The sequence below is a fragment of the Acinonyx jubatus genome, chromosome D3, assembly GCF_027475565.1.
Source record: "Acinonyx jubatus isolate Ajub_Pintada_27869175 chromosome D3, VMU_Ajub_asm_v1.0, whole genome shotgun sequence".
Lineage (NCBI taxonomy): Eukaryota > Metazoa > Chordata > Mammalia > Carnivora > Felidae > Acinonyx > Acinonyx jubatus.
In genome coordinates this window covers 6,207,006-6,229,796 of record NC_069392.1, presented here as the reverse complement: position 1 = coordinate 6,229,796, position 22,791 = coordinate 6,207,006, and the positions used below count along the sequence as shown (strand labels likewise).

The window sequence follows — 22,791 nt, the reverse complement described above, 5'->3', positions numbered from 1 at the left end:
ATCAAGAAATCAGTGTGTCCCAGAAACCAGGCGTGTTAGCACAATTCAATTGGAAAAAGAGTCCCACACACTGTATTTCTCGACTATGAATATTTTATAACACTCTTTTTTTTAATTTTTAATATTTATTTATTTTTGAGACAGGAGAGACAGAGCATGAACGGGGGAGGGTCAGAGAGAGGGAGACACAGAATCCGAAGCAGGGTACAGGCTCCGAGCCGTCAGCACAGAGCCCGACGCGGGGCTCAAACTCACGAACTGTGAGACCATGACCTGAGTCAAAGGCGGACGCTTAACTGACTGAGCCACCCAGGCGCCCTGAAATTTATTTCTTGATGAAATGGGATTGTTTGTCTTAGAGAGATGCTGTCTGGATGTTGCTAATTTCACCACTGTAACGTCCTTTAATATGTCTGTTCCTGGTATTTTCTTTAGACTGGTAGTTGTATCAACAGGTTTGATCTGATTTAGGTTCAATTTATTTGGCGGTGGTGTGTTGGACATTTCTTTTTGCTTCTTTGTGGAAGGGGCAAGACTCATTTTTAAATATTTCTCTAGATGTAAATTACGTGCAATAATGTTCACCTTTTTAATGTGTACAATTCAGTGGTTCTTCGTATATTTGCAAGTTCTGTACCCATCACCCATCCCCACCCTCTAACTTCAGAACATTTTCAACAACCTCCCCCCAAAGCCTTGTACCCATTAGCAGTGACTTTCCATCCTCTCCTGCCCCCAGCCCCTGGCAACCACTCTTCTGCTTTCTGGGTCCATAGATGTGTCTATTCTGAACATTTCATATACCGGGTGGCCTTTTGTGCCCGGCTTCTTTCACTCAGCATAATGTTTTTAAGGTTTATCCATGCCGTGGGACCACATAATTCCTTTTCATAGCCTAATAATCTCCCATTGTATGGCCGGGCCACATTCTGTTTATCCATCCATCCACGGGCTTTGGGGATGTTTCTACCTTCCCTGCTGGTTTGCCCGTGTTAAGACAGTAATTTCCTTCTGGAAGCTCAGATCACTTAGTAGAAATGTTTCCTCCTCCCAGAACTCCTTCTTTCTAGGCTCCAGAAGAGGGTGGGAAGGAAAAGGGAAAAGGACTTTATCCAGCCGGAAGCTCACAGCCGTTGGTACTTTCTGAACGGGTGAGGCAAACAACCCCGTAAGCCCCAGCCTGCTTTCTGTCCGTGGATTTACTTATTCTGTCCATTTCAGATACGTGGAATTAATATGCTATGTGAAGGAAGAGGAGACAGCCACAGACCATGTGTGTGAGGCCCAGGGGAAGAATGGGCTCCGTTCGTGTGTGAGTCAGCAGACTGACCAGCGGACTTGTTGGGGCAGGTTGGGGAACAGCGTGAAATGAAGTTGAAAAGGGTGGCAGAGATTGACTGCGGGGTCAAGTTCGTATCTGACGTAGTAGGGAGGATGTGATGTGACATCTGGCAAGTCATCGGATCTTTGTTTTACTTTTTTCATCTGTAAAATGGGAGTAATCTCAGCGGAGATTAAACGAGTTAAAATACGTAAAATGTTTAGAACAGAAGATGGCACACAGTAAGAGCTACATTAATGTTAGCTGTTGCTATGCTTGCTGTGTGGGTGGTTTGACTATTACATGTGCTGTGATTGTCACCACTGAAGCGTCTCATTTGGAGCAACGACATCATGAAACCAGCACTGATGTCTGACTGTGATGTGAGGGGCTATTAGAAGAATTAGGAATCAGGGCAACCCCTCAATTCTGCCTCCAAAATCTCTCCCAAGATTTTCCACTTTGCTCCAGCTCCCTACTTCCACCCTGGCCCCACTTACTGTAACTTTCCCTTCTGGAAGAAGCCAATGGTGGGCTTCTAACTGATTTCTTCTTTGTCTCTTCTTCCCACTAACCTGTTTTCTGCACAGCCAGCACTTTTGATAAAGCACATGCATTTCACCCCGCCAGGTGTTGATGCCAGGTTACAATAAAATCCAGAGCCCTTACCGTGTCTGACACAGACTTGCATAGTCTGATCTGTGTCGACTTCACTGTCTTTGGCCCACATCTAAGCACCAGTCACCTGCTATTTCTCTGGGTCTCTTGTGTGCCATGGTGCATCTCCAAACTCCAGTCCCTAGTGTCAGCGTCTACATGAAGGATCTGGTGTTACAGCCCGTGCCCTGCAATCCGGGAAAGCAAGAATTTAAGCTTTTTCAGCTACCACAGAAGCAACAGAATTCTACTTTCACTCGGAGTCACACAGAGACAGATTGCCCCGCCAGAGCTGAATGGCTGGGAAACCCGGGGGGGCGGGGGTGGTTTGCAGGTCATTCGAGGGTCCTTTCCTCTGTCCACCTGCTCAGTACCCAGATCCCCTCTCAATAACTCGGAATTTAAAGACTGTGGGCTTGTTGTACCGTCTATGAATAAAATGATACAACGTTGGGCGCCTGGGTGGCTCAGTCCGTTGAGTGTCCGACTTGATTTCGGCTCAGGTCGTGATCTCACGGTTTGTGAGTTTGAGTCCCCCATCAGGCTCTGCACTGTGTGGAGCTTGCTTGGGATTCTCTCTCTCCCTCTTTCTCTGCCCCTCCCGTGCTTGCTCTCTCTCTCTCTGTCTCTCAAAAATTAATTAATTAATTAATTACAAAAAAGAAATCCTACCCCCCAAGGTGATGGTATGAGGAGGTATTATTAGTGCCCTTGTAAAAGAGGCCTCCGCGCTCTGTTGCCTTGTGAGGACTCAGTAAGAAGGCGGCATCCAGGGGCGCCTGGGTGGCTCAGATGGTTAAGCGGCCAACTTTGGCTCAGGTCACAATCTCGCGGTCCGTGAGTTCGAGCCCCGCGTCGGGCTCTGTGCTGACAGCTCAGAGCCTGGAGCCTGCTTCAGGTTCTGTGTCTCCCTCTCTCTGACCCTCCCCCGTTCATGCTCTGTCTCTCTGTCTCAAAAATAAATAAACGTTAAAAAAAATTAAAAAAAAAAAAAGGTGGCATCCATGAACCGGGAAAGGGGGTTCTCGCCTGTCACCACATCTGCCAGTGTCTTAATCTTGGACCCAAACTTCAGAACTGTGAGAGATGCATCTCTGTTGTGTATAAAGAACCCAGTCTGCGGTATTTTTGTCATAGCAACCCAAGCTGACTAAGACAGGCTACTATTTTCTGAGCATTCCTATGTTTCAGGAGTCTGAGTGGTCTCCCACACAACGCTGCCTTCGCCCTGTGCCTTGAGCTCCATCCCAAAGGGCTGACAACCCGAAATAGACTCGCACCCCCTCTTCCACCCACACCACCCTCCTGACTTCCCGTGGTTGCTCTTCCGGCTTGTCAGCCGTCCCTCTTCTCCTCCTCCTCCTTCTTCTTTGACAGACTTAAGAGGATCATGGACAATTCTGATGTCACCATCGCATCTAAACACTAGCAATGTCACATGAAACTCGTGGTCTGTTCTGCGTGGATTCTGCTTGATAGGCGACCTCCCTTCAAGGGCATTGTATAGGAGATTCCACTCAGGCTCCCCAAACCCATCTCGGAAAACAGGATGATCAAACCCTAGCAACCAGATTCTTTAAAGTGCATTGAGCACATGTTCTCTGAATGTCAATGCCTGTTTCCACCTCAAAGGAGGTTACCTGGAAATGTTAGATTTTCCCTCATGTTGCATTGGCCTGGTAGAGCTTCTCTGTTTTAAGAGTCTCATGCACACCAATGCTTGGGCTCTTAATTAAAGACCATGTTTAATGAAAAAAATATTAGCAAAGTAGAAAAACACCCACTTGTCCTTGTACGGGTTCCTTAGAAATGGGGCTTGAGACAAATTTTATGAGCTAATGCTTTATTGGAGGGTACAGTACCAGGAATTCAAGAGTGAGGGAAGAGAAGAAAGGCAGAAAAGGGAGAGCAGATTCAAAATAGAATATTACCAAGGTTGGCCCAGCTTTGCAAGAACACTCCACTGCTTGCTCAGTTTTCTGGAATGTCCCCGGGGAGAGGCTGTGTGCACCCACCGAACCTCAGATTCCGTCCATCACACAGAGCGTGGTACTGGGTGAGTGGGGTTGGGGATATGTGGGGGAAGGTGAGCAATTTATCTGCCCACTCCTGTGAGTCTCTCTTGAGTTTTTCCCATGGGGCGTTAACCTCTCCCCATTTCCAGGTGGACTCCCTATAGTCAGGTGGGTCCGGGTGCTGAGGCGACTGCAGCCTTTGCCTCTGTGGGCACCTGAGGCCATCAGAAGTGTTGGGAGATAAGGGGACTGTGGCTCTGCAACCACAGGCACGGTGTGAGCAGTGGCTGATGCCGTTCATGCTGGGAAGCAAGTGTCCCAGGTGGGACGAACAGGTCTGGGTCGGCCAAACCCAGAGTTCCACCACTGACACAATTATGTATTTAGTAGAATTCCCCCCAGTTCCATTCTACTCCCAGGTAACTATGGTTGACACTTTGCTCGACGTTCTTCCTGATTTTTTTCCCCTGAGAATATGCACATTCTATTTTTCTAAACACACATTTATTAGTTTTACTTCCCAACACGCATTTACTTTTAAAATGGAAGCATGATGGGCCACCTGAGTGGCTCAGTCGGTTAAGTGTCTGACTCTTAATTTCGGCTCAGGTCATGATCTCACCGGTCATGAGTTCAAGCCCTGTGTCGGGCTCTGTGCTGACAGTGAGAACCCTGCTTGGGATTCTCTCTCTCCCTCTCTCTCTCTCTCTGCCTCTCCCCAGCTTGTGCATGCGCTCTGTCTCTCTCAAAGTAAATAAATAAACTTTAAAAAAATAAAATGGAAGCATGACATACATATTAGTATGCAATTTGTTTTTTCACATCGTAATACCCTAGAATTATTTTTCCAGCTCAGCATATATAGACCTACTTTATTCTTTTTTTTTTTTTACAGATAAGTTTGCATACTTTACTTCTCCTGAATCCTAATAGGTTTTAACTCCTAACATACACATTTTGGTAGCATAAGTTCTAATATTTTTATTTTGTTTTAATTTTAATTCCAGTACAGTTAACATACAGTTATGTTAGTTTCGGGTGTGCAATATAGTGATTCAGCAATTGTATACATTACTCAGTGCTCATCATACAAGTGCATTCCCTAATCCCTATGTTCCCTAATCCCTAGTTCATCCATCCCCCAACTCCTCCCCTCTGGTAACCATCAGTTTGTTCTCTATAGTTGAGAGTCTGTTTTTTTTTTGGTTTGTCTTTTTTCTCCTTTGTTCATTCGTTTTGTTATTTAAATTCCACAGGTGAATCAAACTATATAGGATTTGTCTTTATTTATTTTGAGAGAGAGGGAGAGAGAGCGGAGGGGAGGGGCAGAGAGAGAGGGTGAATCCCAAGCAGGCTCCATGCTGACAGTGCCCCAATGTGGGGCGCAAACTCACAAACTGTGAAATCATGACCTGAGCTGAAATCAAGAGTCAGACACTTAACGGACTGAGCCACCCAGGCACCCACGGGATTTGTTTTTCTTTGATTTATTTCACTTAGCATGACACCTGTAGCTCCCTCCGTGTTGTTGCAAGTGACAAGATTTCATTCTTTTTAACGGCCGAGTAATGTTCCATTGTATACATATAGCACATTTCTTTATCCAGTCATCTGTGGATGGACACTTGGGTTGCTTCCTCCCCTTGGCTGTTGCAAATAATGCTGCAATAAACGTAGGGAGGCAGATATCTTTTTGAATTAGTGTTTTGTATTCTTTGCGTAAATACTCAGGAATGTAATTGCTGGATCATAAGGAAGCTCTGTTTTTAACTTTTGGAGGCACCTCCATACGGTTTTCCACAGTGGCTGCACCCGTTTGCATTCCCACCAACGGTGCACAAGGGCTCCTTTTTCTCCACGTCCTCGCCAACACCTCGATTTTAGCCATTCCTCAGTCTTTTTTTTAGTAGATGATACCTCCTTCATTCTTTACATTAAAAAAAATGTTTATTTATTTATTTTTGAGAGAGAGAGAGACAGAGCATGAGCCAGGGAGGGGCAGAGAGAGAGAAAGGAAGACACAGAATCCGAAGCAAGCTCCAGGCTCTGAGCCGTCAGCACAGGGCCTGACGCGGGGCTTGAACTCACAAACCGCGAGATCATGACCTGAGCCAAAGTCGGATGCTTAACCGACTGAGCCACCCAGGCGCCCCTTCTTCATTTTTTTAAGTGATGGTATAGCTTTTTGGTTTATGGATATACTGCAATTTACCTGATCATTTCTCCCTTGATAGACACTGGCAGGATTTTATGGTTTGTGCTTTTTTTTTTAATTAATTAATTAATTAATTATTTGAGAGAGAGAGAGGGAGAGAGAGAGAGTGTACGAGCAGGGGAGAGAGGCAGAGGGAGAGGGAGAGAATCTTAAGACATGTGATTCTGTCCCATGATTCTGGGATCATGACCTGAACCACAAGCAGGAGTGGGATGCTCAACAGACTGAGGCTCCCCCGCCCCCAGACTGTGCTCTTTTAAACAACGTTGCTGTGCAGATGGACACAATTTGTGGGGTTTTTTTTCAACTGTGTGAGAAGTGAGTGAGTTGCATTGTTCTTTGGGGGCTGGGGCAGGGGTGTCTAGCCCTTCTTTATTCCCCACATTTCAAGGACACTAGTCCTTTTCCATTTTTTAGGCTTGGCAAGGTCAAAACCCTCAGACAACGCTGTCAGGAGTGTTTGGCGAAATCCCTCTGACAAAGAGTCCGTGTCTGCTAAATGTGAACGTACATCTGCCCTGTGACCCAGCAATTCCACGTCTAGGTTTATGCACAATAGGAGTGAACACAGAATGTCCGTATCTGTTACTCAGAATCACCCATCACAGCAGGGAGCTGAATGCACTTTTTTCGGGTCCAGCTTCTTTCCTTAGCATAATGGTTTGAAGATTCATTCAAACTGTGGTGTGTCTAAATAGCTCATTCTTTTTTTTTTTTTTAATTATTTAATGTTTTTATTTGTTTTTGAGTCAGAGAGAGACAGAGCATGAGCGGGGGAGGGGCAGAGAGAGAGGGGGAGACACAGAATCTGAAGCGGGCTCTAGGCTCTGAGCTGTCAGCACAGAGCCTGATGCGGGGCTTGAACTCACGGAGTGTGAGATCATGACCTGAGCTGAAGTCGGACGCTCAACCGACTGAGCCACCCAGGTGCCCCATCATTCTTTTTATTGCTGACCGGTATTCCACTGTATGGCCAACACCACATTTGCTCATCCATTCGCCTGTTGTTGGGCGTTTCGGTCATTTCCGGTTTTTGCCTCGTTCCAACACTGTGACTGTTCGTGTGCAAGTCTTTCTGGACGTGTGGGTTCCTTTCTTTTTGGGTAAACACCTAGAAGTGTGCCGTCTGGGCTGCAGGATAAGCATACGTTTAACTTCTCAAGAAACGTGCTTGGGGCGCCTGGGGGGCTCAGTCGGTGAAGCGTCCGACTCCGGCTCAGGCCACGATCTTGCGGTTCGTGGGTTCGAGCCCCGTGTTGGGCTCTGTGCTGACAGTTCGGAGCCTGGAGCCTGCTTCAGATTCTGCCCCCCTCTCTCTCTGCCCCTCCCCTGCTCATGCTCTGTTTCTGTCTCAAAAATAAATAAACTTAAAAAAAAACCCAACACATCACCTTTTCCCAAATGGTTGTGCCGTTTTACATTCCCTCCATCAGTGATGAAACAGAACAGGCTGAGCCTTTGTAATGTTACCAATATCCCTGGGGGATTCTGCGGCTCACCTGAGCTCGGAACCACTGGCTTAGAGGATGATGGATTGAGGGGGGTGCTCTTTTCCTTCAGGAGGGGACAGGAAGCGCGGAGCCTCTGAATCAGAAGTGTGCCTGGTGCAGGGGAGATAGAGGGCCGGCAAGCGGGTTGGTGGGCTTGACTGGCTCTGCGAGGGGAAATGCCTCCATAGAGACCAGAGCGGAGGGGCGGGGGCAGGGAAGGATACGCTGTATGGACTCAATTCTGAATGATGTTGGGAGCCACTGTCGGGTTTTTGAGCAGAAGCATGACATGATTTTGTAGCTTAGGAAACTGAAGCTCAGAGAGGTGAATGAACTGGCCACAGGGTCACACAGTAAGTGGCTGAGCTGAGATTCAAGCCTGGTCTGTCCACAGCCAGAGTGCGTGTGATTGACCTCTGTAGTCCCTTTGAGCTGTCTTTGGTATCAAATACACACATAAAAAGATGTTTGGAAGCCGTCGATGTCCTGCCAAAGACCACCAGGAACACACTAGAAGTTGAGACAATTGGATTTATTACTCATTACAGCGCGGGAGACCGGACGCCCTGCGCAACTGTGGGGGTGTCTCAGTAAGAGAACTCAGGGTGTTAGAAAGAACTGATTATAGGACTCGGGCTTTGGTTGGGTGATTCTGGGGAGAGTTAAGGATCTAGGAGTTTTGCCCTGGAGCGGTGCTGTTAGGAAGCAGGGATAATTCTAGGACTGGGGCTCTTAAATCTTATGTATGTATGTATGTATGTATGTATGTATGTATGAGAGAGAGAGCACACAAGCGGGTGGGAGGGGCAGACGGAGAGAATCAGTTCGACTCCACGACCCTGGGATCACGACCTGAGCCCATACCAAGAGTCGACCCACTCGACCCACTGAGCTACGCAGGTGCCCGGGGCTCTCAAATCTTATCCAGAGGACAGTAGAGCCAGGCTGAGGCTGTAACTGGTAAAGCAGCAGCCATTACTGCTAGTAGCCAAGAAGGGGAGATGTTTGGTATTTCGTGGCCTGGACCATGTTCGTGTTCTGTCTTGTTTTATGGTGGTTCCGAGGTGGCCTTGTCTGATGTTGATGTTCTGTGAAATTGTTATTTCAACGGGAGTACACGGAGGCCAGCTGACAGGGCCAGGCCAGCTCCTGGATGTCCGGCACGCTCTCCTCTCTCTCAAAGGCTCGACAGTTGTTTGATATTCATGGTGGAAATCGCGCTAGGGGAAAACTAGCTTTGGAACATGATCCTATCCTGAAGGCACAGCTTCTGGCTGCCTTTTTTGCCATCTCACCCAGCTGTGCCAGCCCAGCTGTTTCTGTACCATACCCTGGCGGATTGAAAACTTCCCTGTGTGTGCTTGTTTATTTTTTTTTAAGTTTATTTATTTATTTTGAGAGAGACAGAGAGTGTACGTGAGAGAGAGAGAGAGAGAGAGAGCACGCGAGCCGGGCAAGGGCAAAGAGAGAGGGAGAGAAAGAATCCCAAGCAGGCTCTGAGATGTCAGCAAGGAGCCTGACGTGGGGCTCGATCCCGCAAACTGTGAGATCATGACCTGAGCCGAAATCAAGAGTGGGACCCTTAACCAACGGAGCCACCCAGGCACCCCTGTTTGTTTTAAACAACTTTATTGAAATATAGTTCACATGTCTTCAAATCCACACATTTAAAGGTACAATTCAGTGATCTTCAGTGTATTTACATGCAACCATCACCCCATCTCATTCCAGAACATTTTCATTGTTTTAAACAGAAACCATATCAGCAGTGACTCCCCGTTTCCTCCCTACTCCGCATCACAGCCCGAGGTAACCACTAATCTACTCTCTGTCTCTATGGATTTACCTATTGTGAATATTTCACGTAACTGGAATCGTATAATACCTGGTCTTTTGTGACCGGCTTCTTTCACTGAGCATAATGTCTTCAAGTTCATCTGCTTTATAGTGTGGGCCACTGCATTATTCCTTTTCATGGCTGAATCATATTCCATTGTGTGGATAGACCACCTTTTGCTTATCCATTCATTAACTGAGGAACTTCAGAGGTATTTCTGCCTTCTTGTTGTGCCTGGGGTAAAAACAGTACTTTCCTCTGAAAGCCCAGATCACTCTGTAGGAATCTTTATCTCTTCACAGAACTTCTTGTTTCTGGAAGATGAACCAGACTCCAGGAGAGAGTGGGACAGAAGAGGGAAAAGGGAAAGGGGATTTATCCAGTCGGGAAGCTCGCAGCCATTGGCTAGCTTTGTCACCCAGCAGGGGCTCTGAGAGTGCAAAGATAACTTAGGGCAGAAGTCCCTGCCTTCGAGGAGCTCACAGGCCAGTGACTGGAGGGGGCACATGTATTGTTTCTCCTCCTAGGATCCACCCCATTTTTCTGGTCTTCTTCAGGGGCACCCCCCCCCCCCCGCCCCGACCTGGTTCCTGGGAAGGAGAAACCCAGGCCTGACCAGCCCGCATTAGCCAACCCGTGGGCCTAGTGGTTGCCTCAGGAATGGGCAGGGACTGACTTCAGACAGTCCAGTGACATTCCATCACACTTTTCCTGGACCTCTTTGCTTTTTCCTTTTTTTTTTAATGTTTATTTTTGAGAGAGAGACAGAACATGAGTGGGGAGGGGCAGAGGGAGAGAGGGAGACACAAAATCCGAAGCAGGCTCCGGGCTGTCAGCCCAGAGCCCGACGCGGGGCTCGAACCCACGAACCGCGAGATCATGACCCGAGCCGAAGTCGGACGCTTAACCGACTGAGCCACCCAGGTGTTCCTCCTGGACCTCTGAGAAAAGGTAATTTTTCATTTGGTTCATTGTTCTTCCCATGTGGTTGATGCAAAACTCGGCTGGAAGCCTGAGGCTGCTGGTGGCCATCTCGCGGTGGTTTGGGGACAGCCTGCCTGAGCAAAAAGGTGACAGAAGGAAAGCAGGGCTCAGACACAGGAGACCAAACCGCATCCTGGTGATGTAACCTGAGCAACTGGACCACACTGTGCCTGATTTTTTTGCTACCTTTATGCTTTTCAGCTGCACGAACTCTTAATCTTTAAGAATTAGAAAAATAACGGGGGCGCCTGGGTGGCTCAGTCGGTGAAGCGTCTGATTGTCGATTTCGGCTCGGGTCATGATCTTGCGGTCATGAGATCAAGCCCTGTGGCAGACCCTGTGTTGCCAGCGCTGCCTGCTTGGGATTCTCTGTCTCCTTCTCTCTGCCCCTCCCCTGCTGTGCACACTCGAGCTCTCTCTCTCTCTCTCTCAAAATAAATAAATACACATTAGAAAAAAGAATTAAAAATTCATCATGATAATGGTTGCACAGCTCTGTGAATATAACTAAAACCATTGAACTGTATACTTTAAATGGGTAAGTTGTGTGGCATATAAACTATACTCGAATAATAAAAAATAACACCAGATAAGGATGATGATAGAGCCACTTGAGAATGTTATGGAAACCCAGAAAAAGAGCAGCTCACTTTGTCTGCAAAGCAGACGACAAACAGCCTTCCTGAGTAGATGTTACTCTATGTTACCGGTGAGGAAGCAAAGACACTCCCAGAAAGGAGCTGAGTATGTACCTTTTAATGAGCGACAGGGCTAAGAATTACATTTCTAGGAGCGCCTGGCTGGCTCAGTCCGTAGAGCACGTGAGTCTTGATCTTGGGGTTGTAAGTTGGAGCCCCACCATGTTGGGTGTAGAGATTACTTAAAAAAAAAACCTAAAAGAAAAAAAAATATTTCTAGCCCATAAGCTGGTCTTTGAAAACACAGTCTTTCCTTAGGCACTGTCAAAATCTAAACCATGGTGCTAATTAATTGACCTAAATTATTTTAAAGCATTTATAGCATCGAGCCTGCTTATCATGAGCATCTCCAAATACACACGGGGAAAATCCCTGTAGTTCTAACGCCTTTTATTTTGGATTTCCAGAGTTTGACAAAAACTTTTTCACGTTTCAAAGTGACTTATGTGAAAAAGTTATGTAAATAAGAAGTCCAGGATGTGAACTTCAGGCATAGCTGGATCCAGGGGCTTTCTGATGGCAATAGCATCTGGTATCTATTCTCTGCTCCTCAGCTTGGGATTTGCATGATGTTGATGTCACTTTCACGCAGGCTATCCACACATGGTGGCAAAGGTGGTCTCCAGGACCTCTAGGGTTAAATCTTACCAATAGCTTCAGAAAATTCAATGCATTTTCATTGCATATCATTGGCTCAGCTTGGGACACATACCTATCCCTGGACCAATCCCTGTACTTATGCTGATTGGTCAAGCTTAGAGTCAGAGGGTAGGGATAGTCTACCTGAGTGGTGCTGGATAAGATAGGAGGGAAAGGAATCCCCAGTGGACAAATGAGGTACTCTTACGGAGGGGAGAATGGATGTTGAGCACACATAAATAAACAAACAAACAAGAAAACAAACAAATACATTGATGTTTAGTTTGGGACCAGGAAGTCAGTAGTACTCCCTCACACTGTAGAAATATAGTCATCTAATAAAGTTGATATTAAAAATGTTCTCTTTTGGGACACCCGGGTGGCTCAGTCGGTTGAGCGTCCGACTTCGGCTCAGGTCATTATCTCACAGCTCGTGAGTTCAAGCCCTGTGTCGGGCTCTGTGCTGACAGCTCAGAGCCTGGAACCTGCTTCAGATTCTGTGTCTCCCTCTTTCTCTGCCCCCACCCCTGTCAGAAATAAATAAACATTAAAAAAAATAAAATGTTCTCTTTTTAATACTTCAGTTTCATTTTCATGATCTGGACTATCCTTTTCTTTTCACTTAATTTCCCAAATCTTTAAATATTGTTCTTCCTCACCCCTGGATTCTACCATCAAGAATGCCCCTCTTCTGTTTTCCTGTAGCATTTTCTATTTGGATTACCCCCTTTAGTCTCTAATTAATTACTTCCAGGTATTGTTCCCCGTGTGCAAGCAGGGCCTACCACAGGGGCCCAGGGTCATGTGACCAGGCCTTCAAATTCACTAGCAGACTCCCATTTAGACATTTCCTTTTTTTCCTCTTTTTTCTTTCTTTGTTTCTTTCTTCCTTTCTCTTTCTTTTCTTTCTTCCTCCCCGTCTCTCTCCCTCCTTCCCTCCCTCACCCCCCCATCTATTTATCTATCTATCTATCTCTATGCCCAACATGGGGCTCCAACTTACAACCCCAAGATCAAGAGTCACATGCTCTACTGACTGAGCCAGCCAGGCGCCTCTAGACTTTTCTTTTCTTTTTTTAAATTTTTTTTTTAACGTTTATTTATTTTTGATACAGAGAGAGACAGAGCACGAACGGGGGAGGGGCAGAGAGAGAGGGAGACACAGAATCGGAAGCAGTCTCCAGGCTCTGAGCCGTCAGCCCAGAGCCCGACGCGGGGCTCGAACTCATGGACCGCGAGATCGTGACCTGAGCTGAAGTCGGACACTTAACCGACTGAGCCACCCAGGCGCCCCTAGACTTTTCATTTTTACAGATGTTAATTTTACATTTGGTTTATAATTCAGGACAGGAATTTGTATCAGTCAGAAAACAGAATCCATTCTAGGCCTTTCCAATAGAAAGTTTTGTTTTTTTTTGTAAGATTTTATTTTTAAGTACTCTCTACACCAAATGTGGGGGTCGAACTCACACCCCAAGATCAAGAGTTGCATGCTCTACCGACTGGGCTAGCCAGGGGCCTCTCCAATGGAAAGGTTTTAATGCTGGAAATTGGTTAGACATATGCATTAGTTATCTACTGCTGTGCAACAAGGCACCCCAAAACTTTGTGGCTTAGAACAACAATCACTATTATCTTTTGTAGTTTCTGCAGGTCTGGAAGTTGAGAGCAGCTTGGCTGAGCAGTTCTGATGCAGGGTCTCTCATGAGTTGTAGTCAAAATACTGGCGAGAGCTGCTCTCCGAGGGCTTAACTGGGGCCAGAGCTGCCACTTCCAGGATGGTGTGCTTGATGGCTGTTGGGGCGAGGCATTAGTTTTTCCCCATGTAGGTCTTTCCCAGAGCAGCTCCAGTGTCCTTATGACATGATGGCTGGCTTCCTCAGAGGAAGTGAGTCAAGAGAACAAGGTAGGGAGCGCCTGGGTGGCTCAGTCGTTTGAGCTCTTGGTTTCAGCTCAGGTTATGATCCCAGGGTCGTGGGATCAAGCCCTGCGTCAGGCTCTGTGCTCAGCGCGGAGCCTGTTTAATAGTCTCTCTCTCTCCATCTGCCCCTCTGCCCATCTCCCCCTCTGCCCCCTCCCCAGCTCGTGTGTGCACTCTCTCTCTCTCAAAAAACAAACAAACAAACAAAAAAAACCAAGATAGAAACTACGATACCTTTTATGACTTAGCATCAGAAGTCACACATTGTCACATTTGCCACATTCTCCTAGACAGAGGTGAGTCACAAAGCCAGTTCTGCCTCCTGGTCCAGGAGAGGGGAATTAGGCTGCACCTTTTGAAGGGAGGGGAACCAAAGGGTTCGTAGATATGTTTTGAAATCGTCACAACAGGTGATGATAGGAGCCAAGCAAGGGATGGTGAGACGAGCCACAGATTAGCAACAGCAGAAAGCCGCTATTCCAGTTAGGACTGGAGGGGATGAAAGGAAGTGTGCAATTACCAGAGTCCAGGATCCAGGACCACCCAGCGAAAACGGGAACTTCCGAGGGGCTGGATACAGCGGAGATGCTTCCCAAAGCGGAGGGAGACAGATGCTGCGGCCTCTTCCTTTCTCCACTTTCTGACCTTCTGTCAGGGTCTGCAACTGGCCCAACCTACCAGGAAGCGGAGTGCAAGGGAGCCTGGGAGATGTAGTTCCCCGTGATTCGGGGGTGGGCGGAGAGGGCTGCCTGGGTCTGAGATCAAATGGGCAGAAGCCTAACACGGAGCCCCCTCCCCCGCCCTCCCGCAAGGACTGATCTGATTAAGTGGTGATATCGTGGTTATGTTTATCTTCACTTCTGATCACTCTATGAAAATTGTTCCCAACAAAGTGACATTTTAAAACTGAAAATGAAAAAAAAAAATACTGATGAAAGAAAATCCCTTAGTCTCCTTTACTCTTCCCTAATTATAAAACAGACTTCCGTGGGACCAGAAGGGAAAGGGAGTGTTCATACCCAGACAGCAGAAAGCTGAGCTAGCCTTTCTGTGGAAACAGCCTTTTGTTATTCTGTTTAGAACTTGCCAGCTTTTGAGAACTGATGGGCGCAACTGTTCAATTTCTAATCTGGTTTCCTAGTCCCTCGCTCAACAAGCTTCTGATTCCAAGCAGAAAGGATTTATTTTGTCTGTTCTAGGTATATACCCCAGAGAATTGAAAACGTATGTCCATACACAAATGCGTGTGTGAACATTCATAGCAGCATTATTCCCAATAGTCAAAAAGTGGAAACTCAAAAATGTCCATCAAATGGCAAACAACGTGTGGTCCGTCTACACAGTGCAGTATTATTCAGCCACAGAAAGGAATGAAGTACCACATGGAAGAAACTCGAAAACATGGTGCTAAGTAAGAGAAGCTGGCCACAAAAGGCCATGGATTGTACGATTTCATCTCACATCCATAGAGACAGAAAATAGATGAGTGGTTGCCAGGAGGGCTGGGGGAAATGGGAAATGGGGAGTGACAGCTAATGGGTACAAGGTTTCTTTTAGGGGTGATGAAATGTTTTGGAATTGGACAGAGGTGATAAGTGAACGACTCTGAATACGCTAACAACCACTGGACCGTACACATTAAAAGGGTGATTTCACGGGGCACCTGGGTGGTTCAGTTGGTTGAGCGTCCGACTTTGGCTCAGGTCATGTTCCCACGGTTCGTGAGTTCGAGCCCCGTGTGGGGTTCTGTGCTGACAGCTCAGAGCCTGGAGCCTGCTTCGGATTCTGTGTCTCCCTCTCTCTGTCCCTCCCCCATTCGCACTCTGTCTCTGTCTCTCTCAAAAATAAATAAACATTAAAAAAAAAAAAAAAAAGGTGATTTTGCTCTTTTTCCCCCCTGGCTGCTTGGAGCTCAGCCACCACCGTGAACGACACAATAACTATCCGGACCGGAAAGTTCATGACTGACTGACTACTTTATGGAAACAAATGGTCATCGATGTTCTACACCCTGGAAAGCAACAGTATCTAAGAAATTCAAGAAAAACTAGCCAAAATGTACAAGACCACAACAGCTGTCATCTTCGTATTTGGATTCAGAACGAATTTTGGTAGTGTTGTTGCAGGATCATTGAGAGAGGCAGTCAAGAGAGAATTATTGAGATGTGTTCCGGGGCAACTTAGTAAGTTTATTTAAGCAGCACAGCGACAGGACCCTTGGGCAGAGAAATCTGCACTCTGGCTGTATGAAGCTGGTGGTTATATGCTTAGTGCTGAAGGGGGAGGGGACGTGCAGGGAGTAGTAGGTCACAAATGTCTTCTTTGAACGTCTACTCGTAAAACTACTTTTGTAAGATTTCTCTGGTGCTTATCATTCAGCTCGGTATGAACTATCAATGAGATGCACAGGCAGTCATGAGACCCTTTAAGTATGTAGCAAGCAGCTCTTACCTGATGCTTATCAAAACCGTGCAGGCTATATAGGTCACCCTTCTGGGCTAAAGGTGAACATTTTTCTGCTCCTGTCCCTCATCAGTGGCAAGACAACTGGCTTTGGCATGATTTATGATTCCTTAGGGTGTGTAAAGATACATGAACCCAAACATAGACTTGCAAGACCTGGCCTGTTGGAGAACAAAAAGACTTCAAGAAAACGGCGAAAAGAATGCAAGAACGGAATGAAGAAAGTCAGGGGCGCTGCAAAAGCTAATGCTGGTGCTGGTGAACAGCGGGCTGGAGATTGGACAACAGAAGGAGTAAAGATTACGGGACACCTGGGTGGCTCAGTCGGTTGAGCGTCTGACTTCCGCACAGGTCGTGATCGCTTGGTTCATGGCTCATGGGTTCGATCCCCATGTCAGGCTCTGTGCTGACAGCTTGGAGCCTGGAGCCTGCTTCGGATTCTGGGTTTCTATCTCTCTCTCTGCTCCTCCCCCGATCATGCTCACTCGCTTGCTCTTTCTCAAAAATACACATTAAAAAATTAAAAAAAAAAAGGAGTAAAGATTCTGCATTGATTTTGTCTGTGGTGATTGTGCAGATTTTTCATGTGAGGGTTAATAAACTAAGAGCTTCTATGTGGAAAAAAAGAGAGTGATTTCATGGCATGAATTATATTTCTATTCCTTAGTAAAGCTGGAAAGAAGGGGGGAAGGAGGAAGGAAGGAAGGAAGGAAGGAAGGAAGGAAGGAAGGAAGGGAGGGAGGGAGGACAGGACCCATTTTTTGTTGCACCTCACTGATTACTGATAACCCCCTGGTAGGTTCTGGGCCAGACCTGAGTTGAGAGATTCATTCGTCATTCATCATATATTACTAAGTGCCGGCTATGAGCCATCTGTTTGTTGTGTTGAATGCGTTCACATACACCATGGCACGCGAGCACCTGCCAGTCTGTGCTGAGGACCATAAAAGTGTACATTTACAGTGGGTGGGTCTGGCAAGTCCTGAGAGCCTGTCTTCAGATCCTGAAGTAATGTCAAAAGACACTTGATGACTAATTTATGGCTATGCCACTGAAAAGAAAACCCTCTATAAAGAAGGAACTATGCCAAGTAGTTGATAAGTGATTAGTTTATGGTACTGTGTTTGGAGTTACTTTTGTCTCTTTTCTGATTTTTAGATAGCACAGTTAATTACATTTCTAATATAAAAAAATAAATTCACAGATGACTTCTGGCTGCATTTTTGGTTTGGCCACCACTGTGTCTTCAAACACTGGAGCCAAGTGTATTTAGGTACAGCATCTATGCTCCAATTTGCCACACTCCTCCCTACTCCCTATTGCCTTAAGCTGGGGTGCCTTCACTCATTCATATAAACTGCCTGATCCCTGAAGGCATTTGAATTTGGGTCCCCTGATTTACTTTATAAAATCCAACAATATATAATTCAGGGTGGTCCACCAAGATGATAAATGTCCACATTTTAAGTCCCTGGTAAGTGGAATTAGAATATTTCATCAGTTTGCAAGTGAAAATTAATGTATTTAATTTCTAGATAAAAACAGAATTGTTCTTGGCACTTTTCTATACAGTTCGGTTGCTTGGGAAGTCAAAAAACCTGTTTCAGTTTAATTCATTAAAAAAATTTTAATGTTCATTTTTTTTGGAGAGAGAGATACAGTGTGGGGGGTGGAGGGGCAGAGAGAGAGGGAGACGCAGAATCTGAAACGGGCTCTAGGCTCTGAGCTGTCAGCACAGAGCCTGACACGGGGCTCGAACTCAGGAACAGAGAGATCATGGCCTGAGTCGAAGTCGGTTGCTTAACCGACTGAGACACCCAGGCGCCCCAGTTTAATTCATTTTAATAGGAAGCTACTGTAGGTATTATAAGCAGGAAGAACTTCAATACAGAGAAAGAGAGGCATATAAGTGGGTTAATGAGGCTGGAGGGAACAGGCTCTGGGCTCCCAGAATAACACAACAGAACTGACCTGCCAGCACAAGCAGGGCCTTTGACACAGTCCGGAGAGCGGGGAGTCAGGGGACATCACTAGAGCTCTTGAGTTCAGTCAAGGAAGCCCTGCACCTGTTTTTTGACACCTGAAGCGGGGAAACTGGATATTGGGCCACTACTGCCCCCTATTGCCTGATGGTCTTTCAAGAAATAATCCCTAAAAAGAAAAAGAAAAAGAAAAAAAATCCCTCAAATTTGCACAGCACCTTCACATACGGGATGCCATCTGATCCTCTTAATAACTTCACTAGATGAGCAAGGCGCGTGGTGGACGTGGTGTCCTCCCCCTTTTACAAGCGAGGAAACTGAAGCTCAAAGCTGATGGGACATAATGAAGGTCACACAGCTATGTGCAAAACTGGAGTAAGCAGCCAGGTCTCCCCAGCGCCAGGTCAGGTCAGCACACTCCACCTAGTGTCATGAATGGGGTCTTTGGTGGCCCCGGGATAGGCTCTGCGAGCACAGCATACACGTGCCAAGACTGTGCCACAGGAGTGCCACAGACTGGCAAATAACCGTAGCCCGGTTGCACAAATCTGCATCACCAACACAGAAGACAGGGCTGCTATGTGGCAGAGGTTACGTCTAGGGACATTCGAGAGAAGAAAAAAGGTGACATTTGGGTTGGGTTTTGAGGGATGATCTGGCAGCAAAGTGCAGAAAATTGTCCTAGCAGCTTGCAAGAGCTGAGGGGGCGTGATGTGGCAGAGCGCTTTGGGAAACTGACAGAATTCCAATTTTGGAGGATTTGAACCAGGGAAAAAATATTTTTGTAGTTGAAGTATGATATGCATACAGTAAAATAAGGTGCAGTCGTCTTTTTTATTATTATTATTTTTTTAACATTTATTTTTGAAAGACAACATGAGTGGGGGGAGGGGCAGAGAGAGAGGGAGACACAGAATCTGGAGCAGGTTCCAGGCTCTGAGCTGTCAGCATAGAGCCCAACACGGGGCTCGAACTCAGGAACCGTGAGATCATGACATGAGCTGAAGTTGGACGCTCAACTGACTGAGCCACCCAGGCATCCCTATTATTATTATTTTTAATGTTTATTTACCTTTGAGAGAGAGAGAGAGAGACAGACAGACAGAACACGAGCAGGGGAGGGGCAGAGAGAGGGAGACACAATCTCAAGCAGGCTCCAAGATCTGAGCTGTCAGCACAGAACCTGAGGCAGGGCTCGAACTCATGAACTGTGAGATCATGGCCTGAGCCAAAGTCAGATGCTTAATCAACTGAGCCACTCAGGCGCCCCAAGGTGTATTAGTCTTAAGTATAAAAATACTATGTGAACATATAAAAACTTTCCCAAATCCCAGGAAGTTCCCTTGTGCCCTTTCCCAGTCTACTCCCATCTCCATCCTTTCTGGTAGGTGTCTGTGGGATTAGGGTGTTTCCCAAGCGGTAAGTGCTTTCCCTGCTTAATTCCGTTGGCTAAGTACCAGACGGTATTTGATGGCAGGCAGGTAATTCATTCATTGGCCAGAGAACGGAGAAGGGGAGCTCGTGCTCTGAAGGCACCTTCTCGCAATTAGGACTCAAGGCAAGGGTTTCTGGGGTTAGGGTAGAAGGGGCTGGTATGCAAGCCGACGTGGGGTTTTTTTTTTGGGGGGGGGGGAAAGGGGGAGGAGGCTTCTTCGAATCAGAGAGTATCATTTCTTCCCTTAAATGGGAGCGGTCGCACGTGTCAGTGCGATGGTCGGTGTGTTTTTTGTTTTAACAATTAGGTGGTAGGGCACCTGGCTGGTTCAGTCCAAAGAACGTGCCACTCTTGATCTCTGGGTTGTGAGTTCAAGCCCCATGTTGGGTGCATAGTTTACCTAAAAAAATAAAATCTGGGGCACCTGGGTGGCTCAGTCGGTTAAGCATGGGACTTCGGCTCACGTCATGATCTCGCGGTCGTGAGGTTGAGCCCCACATTGGGCTCTGTGCTGACAGCTTAGAGCCTGGAGCCTGCTTGGGATGCTGTGCCTCCCTCCACCCCGCCCCCCCCCCGCCCCTTCCCTGCCCATGCTGTCTCTCTCAAAAACAAAAAATAAACATTAAAAAAAGTTAAAAAAAATAAAATCTTAAACAACAGCAAAACAATTAGATGGAAATGATCCCGACGTCATCTAGGGGGTTAACAGTCATCTGAACTGGATCAAACTGGTGGAAAACTGGGGACTCGTTTGGAGTTTGTTGGCGAGTCCCTGGTGGCAAGGGGAAGGCAACAGAGAATCTCGAAGCCCTTGGCGTCAGCCCCCATCTCCCTTTACTTCTTACTTCTGTTGCTGCCTCCAAAGTTTTCGCCATCTCTTTAGACAATCTTAGGGCGTCGCACCGGGCGCGGGAGGTTTCCTGATACTGTCGCTTTCTGGTGTGGTCCACGTGAAACTTAGCCTGCGCGCGAAAGGGATGATGGTGGGGACAACGATGTTTGGCCTTTCAGAGCCACCATCCAGGCTCGGGGTGCGCGGAGCCGCCTTGTCCCTTCGCGGCCGCCGTGCGTCCGTTACGTGGCAGCTGCCGGCGCCCGCCAATCCACGGCGCCCGCATCAGCCCCCTCGGGTGGCGCAGCCGGAAGGGGCGGAGCAGAGGCGGCGGCGGCTGAGGAGGCAGCGGTGGCGGCGGCGGCGGCGGCGGCTCTGGAGGCCGCGGTCCCGGTCCTGGCTTCGGCCCCAGCCCCACCATGGTGACGCTCGCCGAGCTGCTGGTGCTCCTGGCCGCTCTTCTGGCCACGGCTTCGGGCTACTTCGTCAGCATCGACGCGCATGCCGAGGAGTGCTTCTTCGAGCGGGTCACCTCGGGCACCAAGATGGGCCTCATCTTCGAGGTGGCCGAGGGCGGCTTCCTGGACATCGACGTGGAGGTGCGGGCGCGCTGCCCGCGGCCGAGGCGGGGTCGCGCGGCGGTTCGGGGTTTGGAGGCGCTGGGGCCCGCGCTGGGTCTGCGGGGGCGCGGGGCGTGGAGGCCGCTGTCCGAGCGCTGGGAGGGGCCCGGGCCGCTGTCTGGCCTCCGCCCGGGCGACCCCCTAACGGCCCTTTCCCCCGCGGCCCGCCGGGATTCCGTGCCCCGGGATGCCCCGCGGATACGGAGCCGTCGCTTAGTTGCTTTGCGTTCTCAGTTTGGACGGCGGGTTCCCCGTGGAACCTGTCGCTGAGCTTCGTCGACCAGGCGCCGCGTGTCAGCTCCGGGCCCAGGAGACGCTTAATCTGTCGCGGCTAGCCGAGGGCCGGTCTCATTGGGTCTGCAGCTGCATTCCGTCGTGTTACGGATTAGTGTTGGAAAAAGTAAAGCGAATGCCCCTGACGGAGGCTAGGCAGACGTTTGCGTTGTGCATTTCTTTATTTTTCATAGAAACAGCTTCAGTGTTTAACCTGTTTTCATGTCAAGACTTCCAAATACCTCCTTTTGCCGTCTCTGGCTAGGGGAAAGCTGGAGTTGGGTCATTCATTTTAGGCGTGATGATTACAGATAAAGTATCTGGAGAAAACAGGAAATTATTTTAGGAAACTAGCGGTCCCCGAATTTCCTCCTGTACCCCCCCTTTTTTTTAAACCAAAAGAGTGTTTCGCGTTTTATTTATTTATTTATTTAGGAAACCAGATGTAAGTAATACTTAAGTTCACTGTTAGCATGATTAATTGGGTTCTAGGATTTTCCATCTGGCAGTGAACAGCAGAGTTGGGCACAAACGACACAGTAAGAGTGAAGTCCAAAAATAAGGGGATAGTGGAAGGAGTGACTGATAAAATTAGTTAAGACGTTAAAGGTCAGTTATTCCAGTCTCCAGATTTTGCACACTTTCTAAGAGGAACTAGGGTGACCGAAGCCTAACCGCTGATGTGTAGCAGATGGATGAGAACATGGGTCCCTTAATTTCCAGTCTAGTCGTTTTCTTAAGCCTTCTGGCATCTCAGATAAAGCAGATTCCTACACTGGTTTGCAGCAATCATTTAGGGAAACCTAGAAATGTAGCTTGCTCAGATTTTTTAGTTTTAAAGATATTTTTTCATGTTTTGGTGTTAGTAGTTGAGTTTGCATGTGTGTTGGTGATACAGGCCAGTTGGAGACAACGTGTAAGGTGCTATTCTGTTTCTGAGGAGTTGATGTTTAGGTTGGACAGATGAAACGTACATACTCAGAATTGAAAGGTGCTTTGGAGAGCCATCGAGTCCAGCTTTGTTTCATAAGTGCGAGACCGCAGCCCAAAGACGTTACTGTCACTAAGCGAAAGTTAAATTTTCTTAGCAAATATCCTACTGCCAACGACACCACTTACGGAGAAGTATGGTTTTAAATCTTTTGTGATGTGCATTTCTTTCCTGCCTCCAGATTACAGGGCCTGATAATAAAGGAATTTATAAAGGAGACCGAGAGTCCAGTGGGAAATACACATTTGCTGCTCACATGGATGGAACATACAAGTTTTGTTTCAGCAATAGGATGTCTACTATGACTCCAAAAATAGTGATGTTCACCATTGATATTGGGGAGGCCCCCAAAGGACAAGACATGGAGACAGAAGGTGAGCTGAACATTCAGAAGACTTCTATCACGTTCTAAGAATTA

The 22,791-nt window shown here is 47.3% G+C and overlaps 1 protein-coding gene and 1 long non-coding RNA gene across 3 annotated transcripts in view; one reads left to right on the top strand and one right to left on the bottom strand.

Moving 5' to 3' along the window:
* Positions 1-9,310: 9,310 nt before the first annotated feature.
* The window catches only part of LOC106967582 (uncharacterized), a 22,821-nt gene continuing 9,340 nt past the window's right edge, over positions 9,311-22,791 (bottom strand). Inside the window, exons 2-5 of the long non-coding RNA XR_008291852.1 lie at positions 20,503-21,702; positions 14,298-18,391; positions 14,012-14,129; positions 9,311-11,412 (exon numbers count right to left, since the gene is read on the bottom strand). This is a non-coding gene — a long non-coding RNA (uncharacterized LOC106967582). The remainder of the gene's footprint in view (positions 11,413-14,011; positions 14,130-14,297; positions 18,392-20,502; positions 21,703-22,791) is intronic.
* The window catches only part of TMED2 (transmembrane p24 trafficking protein 2), a 9,355-nt gene continuing 7,472 nt past the window's right edge, over positions 20,909-22,791 (top strand). For both annotated transcript variants that reach the window (XM_027044192.2, XM_027044191.1), the window contains exons 1-2: positions 20,909-21,088; positions 22,555-22,747. In XM_027044192.2, the coding sequence (XP_026899993.1) occupies positions 20,909-21,088; positions 22,555-22,747 (373 nt within the window). The remainder of the gene's footprint in view (positions 21,089-22,554; positions 22,748-22,791) is intronic.